Source organism: Lipotes vexillifer, unplaced genomic scaffold (genome assembly GCF_000442215.2).
Source record: "Lipotes vexillifer unplaced genomic scaffold, Lipotes_vexillifer_v1.1 scaffold1011, whole genome shotgun sequence".
Taxonomy (NCBI): Eukaryota; Metazoa; Chordata; class Mammalia; order Artiodactyla; family Lipotidae; genus Lipotes; species Lipotes vexillifer.
In genome coordinates, this window is record NW_006787698.1 from 3,490,419 (window position 1) to 3,495,843 (window position 5,425).

Sequence of the window (5,425 nt, forward strand, 5' to 3'; positions counted from 1 at the left end):
GTCTGCAGTTGGGTTGGGGTGAAGGATGCAGGCAAGAGACACCAGAGGAAGAAAGCCAGAGAGATAGGAACTCATCCACAAATCCATTTGGAAATTACTGGCTTGACTTCTCCCCAACACACATGAGGGTGCCCTTCACATTTAGCCTTTCTCGGGCAGTGCACAACCTGGACAACCATACATGGCAGCCCTGGGTCCCTGAGCCCTGCAGCCTTGTTCACTGCTGCATACCAGCATCTCAAATACACTCTCCCTCCCTCTCTCCTCCCACAAACATGCCTCTCCACACTCTTCCAAGGCTTGGAGACTCCCAGAAGCCCCTCCCACACCCGAGTGCTTTTCCCACAACTGCTGGGCTCCCCCATCATCACACTTCGTACCCATGCAGTTGTTACCACCGTTGACTTGCAGGTATTCCGCTGGGCAGACACAAGTGTAGTTGCCCAGAGTGTTGTAGCAGGTACCAGGGCCACAGATGCCCGAGTGTGCAGAGCATTCATCGATATCTGCAGGGGGAGGGAGGAATTGTCTGCATCCAGGAATTGTCTGGATAACTCCCCACCCCAGGTCTGCTAGAGCCACTTCACTATGTGGTTGAGTTTAGTTTCAAGATTAGGTTAAAATGCACAGACATCTTAGTGATGTGTAAAGATACGGCACAGTGTTAGGTGGGGGAAAAAGTTTACTATGATCCCACTTCTATTAAGAAAAAATATGACCTGAGCTCATGAATTAATGATATTATCACCAAGAGTGGGGCAATCATGTGCTTCCCAGTGTGATGCAATAGGAAGCAAGAGCCCTATGAATAAAATATTCTTGAAAGAAAAAAGTTGATTCTCAATCTGATTGATCCCTTAGTCCAGAAGCAGCACACATTTTCTGTAAAGGGCTGGCAGTAAATTTTTTTTTCAGTGTTGTGAGCCAAACAATGGTCTCTGATGAGCTATTCACTTTGCCATGGTAGCATGAAGGCAGCCAGCCATAGACAATGGGTAAACAAACTAGCATGCTGTGCCCCAATAAAACTTGATTTATGGTCACTGAAATGTGAATTTCATGTCATTTTCATGCAGCACAAAGTATTATTCTCCTTCTGATTTTTTCCAATAACCTAAAAATGTGAAAAGCATTCTTAGTGGGCTATACAAAAACAGGTGGTGGAATATTAGCAAGCTAGGAGTGACATTTCCAAAAATGGCAGAATAGGGAATGTCAGAGCTCTATTCCTCCACAAAAACAACTATTGAGCTGAGCAAAAACTGACAAAATTAACGTTTGAGGAACTCAGGAATCCAGTCAAAAACTTACAAAACCAGGGGATCTGATATATAAAATATCCTAGAGAATCCACAGAATGAAAACTATTAGAGCTAATAAATGAAGCGGGCACAATGTAGAATGCAAGATCAACACACTGACATAGAAATTTCAGTTGTATTTCTACAAACTACCAAAAAGCAATTGAAAAGGAAATTAAGAAAATAATTCCAATTATAACAGAATCCAAAAGATTAAATACTTAAGAATAAATTCAACCCAAGAGGTGAAAGACTTGTACACAGAAAACTATAAAACATTTCTGAAAAAAAACTAGAGAAGACCTAAATAAATGGAAAGACATCCTGTGCACATGGATGAAGACTCATTATTGTTAAAATCTCAATACTCCCTAAAGTGATCTATAGATTCAATGTAATTCCCATCAAAATCCCAGTGACTTCTCTTTTTTTGGCAGAAATGGAAAAGCTGATCCTAACATTCATATGAAATTGTAAGGGACCCCAAACAGCCAAAACAATCTTGAGAAAAGAAAAAAGAGTTGGAGGAGTCACACTTCCCCATTTCAAAACCTACTTACAATGCTACAGTAATCAAAACAGAGTGGTACTGGCATGAGGATAGAACTATAAATCAGTGGAATAGAATTTAGAGACCAGAAACAAACCAAGACATCTACAGTCAATTGATTTTCAACAAAGTGCAGAAAGAAAAGTCTCTTCAGCAAATGGTGCTGGGACAATTAGATACCAACAGGCAAAAGAATGAAGTTGGATCCCTACCTCACACCATATACAAAACTTAACTCAAAATAGAAGATCTAAAACCATAAAACTCTTGGAAGAAAACACAGGGGTAAATCTTAATGACCTTGTGTTTAGCAATGGATCCTTAGATATAACAACAAAAGCACAAACCACAAAAGGAAAAATAAAACAGATAAATTGGATTTCATCAAAATTTAAACCTGTTGTGCATCAGCAGACACTATCGAGAAAGTGAAAAGACAACTCACAGAATTGGAGAAACTCTTTGCAAATCACATAACCGATGGGAGTCTTATATCCAGTATATATAAAGGACTCTCACAACTCAACAACAGAAAGGCAAACAATCCAATTTTAAAATGAGCAAAAGACCTAAATAGACATTTCTCCAAAGGTACTCAACCTCATTAGTCATTAGGAAAATACAAATCAAAACCACAATGAGATACCATTTCACACCCACTAGGATAATATTTTAAACAATGGAAAATAACAAGTGCTGATAACGATGTGGAGAAACTAGAACCCTCTTACTTTGCTGGTGAAAATGCAAAATGGTGCAGCTGCTGTGGAGAACAGTTTGGCAGTTCCTCAAAAAGTCAAACAGAATTACCATATGACTTAGTGATTTTGGGAGTTAGACAAAATGTTTGACAAGGACTGGCTACAGAACTTGTTCAGTGCAAAGTGTATGAAGAATTTCAAGATGGTGACAGCAGAGCATTAAACTAAGCGGGGGTGGGAGGGGTGGGGGAATGGCACCCTTCGGAGTACAGGGCCCTTGAGTCTGAAAGCTGGGAAATGCTGCAAGCCTGCAGCCCTCAAGGGCACAAACTGGCCCTGCGAGGCTCCACAGCCAAGGTTAACATTCAGGTTGAAGTCTCCCTGCCCTGTGACAGTCAAGAAATGCAACACAGGGCCATATCTGATGACAGGATTTTTCCCTTTTTCACTTGAGAGTCTACGGAATAGGGGAGGCAGGGAGGGATGAGATATTTTCAAGCATTTTGGGTTCTGACTCTGGTTTGACAGCTCCCACCTCCACGTAGAAAGGAAATTGGGCTTTCAATCTTAGATCTCTCCCTTCTTTCACCATTTCCTTGAGTTTCTAAAGAGTGCTGATCAGAGTGAAAGATCTACTGTCCTCGTATGCTGATGTCAGTGTCTGGTTGCATGCAGGTGCTCAGTTAATACTGTTGAAAAGAAGAAAAAGAATGGATTGGTGGACAGATGGATGGATGGATGGACGAATGAATGAAGGAATTTCATATATTGCATCAAAAGAGCTCAAACTCAAGGATAAGAATGGCTGGGCTCAAAGCCAGTTTTAATCACTTACTAGCTGGTACCTCTCAAGTGACTTAACCCCCTTGAGCCTTAGTTTCTGCATCTGAAAAATGGGGTCATAATAGGAACATCTTTCTCATGAGACTGTTTTGGTGAATGAACGAATGACAAATGCAGATGCTCAGCACCGTGGTGACATGCAATCACAGACACACCAGTTAACTGTTGATTGTTACTAACATGCAGAAGAGGACAGTAAGGAGACAAGTGAAAAGGAAAGGTACGGCTGTTCCTTTGGTGTCTTTCCCTTCCCCCTCTTAGCTCTGGGCCTTGTTCAGCTTTTAATCAAAGGGAAGAAGGGCATGGTCGCTGAGATCAAGTCAGGTCATTTCTGAGTGGGAAGGAGGCTGGAGGTCAGGCAATGGGGAGACAGGGAGGGGGCAGAGGAGCAGAGGGTAGATTGGGACATTCCGAGGAAACCTTCCCAACCCTTCCAATGGGCCCCAGGCAACGAAGCAGGTGAGCAGACTCCGAGGGGCATGTGAGGCCCCAGTACCGGAAAAGGAGGTGAGGCTGAGCAGGAAGGCAAGGAGGATGGGGTGGGTTCAAGCTCACCCTCACAGATGCGGGTGTCCTCATTGAGGTGGTAGCCAGGTGGACACTTGCACTGGAAGCTGCCGAAGGTGTTGACACAGTTGCCCCCCTGGCACAGCCTTGGCAGCTCCTGGCATTCGTCAATGTCTGTCAGGAAGTGAGGAAGCTGTGATTGGAAGGTAAATCCAAGCAGAGGACTTGGGGGACATCCATGCCTTGCCCTGGGCTCTCCAGGGTCCTGGAGAGTCAGTCCTGCTTCTTTAAGAATATTCAGGGACTTCCCTGGTGGTGCAGTGGTTAAGAATCCGCCTGCCAATGCAGGGTACATGGGTTCGATCCCTGGGCCGGGAAGATCCCACATGCCATGAAGCAACTAAGCCCACGCACAACTACTGAGCCTGTGCTCTAGAGCACACGAGCCACAACTGAAGCCCACGCGCTGCAAGCCCGTGCTCCACAACAAGAGAAGCCACCACAGTGAGAAGCAAGCACACCGCAGTGAAGAGTAGCCCCTGCTCGCCGCAACTAGAGAAAGCCCACGTAGACCAAATGAAGACCCAACGCAGTGAAGACCCAACGCAGCCAAAAATAAAATAAATTAATTTTAAATAAAAGAATACCCAAGAGCTGTTAGATATTTGGAGGCTGCACCCAGACTCTCCTGGGTCAATGTCACCCTGAATTCATCCTTTCCCTTCATTGGATAGAACATTCTTTCATCTATCCATCCATCACAAAGTTCCGTCTTGATGGAATTCTCCAATCTCATTACCCCCCATGGATGGATGGATGGATGGATGGATGGATGGATGAATGGATGGGTGGATGGATGGAATGATGGATGGATGGGTGGGTGGATGGATGGAATGATGGGTGGATGGGTGGGTGGATGGATGGAATGATGGATGGATGGGTGGGTGGATGGATGGAATGATGGATGGATGGAATAAAGGATGAATGGATGGAATGATGGATGGATGGATGAATGGATATGGGAGGATGGATGTGTGGATGGGTACATGGGTGGATATGAAAAGTGCTAGATGGGTGAATAAGCAAATGGGTAAATGGACGAAAAGATAAATGACTGGATGGATGGGTGGGTGGGTAGGTGAGTAGATGGATGAACGTACTTATATATATGGATGGATGGATGGATGGATGAATGGATGGAAGGAAAGAAGGAAGGAAGAATGGATAAACATAGGGAGTGGATGTATGGGTGGGTAGATGAGAGATGAATGGATCGATGGGTGGATGGGGGTTGGATAGAAGGATGAATCAATAAACCAACAGGTGGAAGAGGAGATGGCTGAGCGAATCTGCCCCCAACCCCAAAGCTGCCCAACTCTATTCCTCGCTGAGGGGGGAATGAGAGGAAGGTCAATCAGTGGATGGTCTACCAGGAACTCACCTTCCAGAATGACGGTGATGGGATTGGGCCGGAAGCCCTCACCGCCCGGGCACAGGGTTCTGTACTCAGCTGCAAGGGAAAG

General features: G+C 44.6%; 1 protein-coding gene across 1 annotated transcript in view; it reads right to left on the reverse strand.

Annotated features, from left to right (window-relative positions):
- The window catches only part of FBN3 (fibrillin 3), an 89,869-nt gene that overhangs the window by 25,896 nt on the left and 58,548 nt on the right, over positions 1-5,425 (reverse strand). Inside the window, exons 41-43 of the mRNA XM_007460750.1 lie at positions 5,344-5,412; positions 3,951-4,076; positions 328-506 (exon numbers count right to left, since the gene is read on the reverse strand). Of these exons, the coding sequence (XP_007460812.1) occupies positions 328-506; positions 3,951-4,076; positions 5,344-5,412 (374 nt within the window). The remainder of the gene's footprint in view (positions 1-327; positions 507-3,950; positions 4,077-5,343; positions 5,413-5,425) is intronic.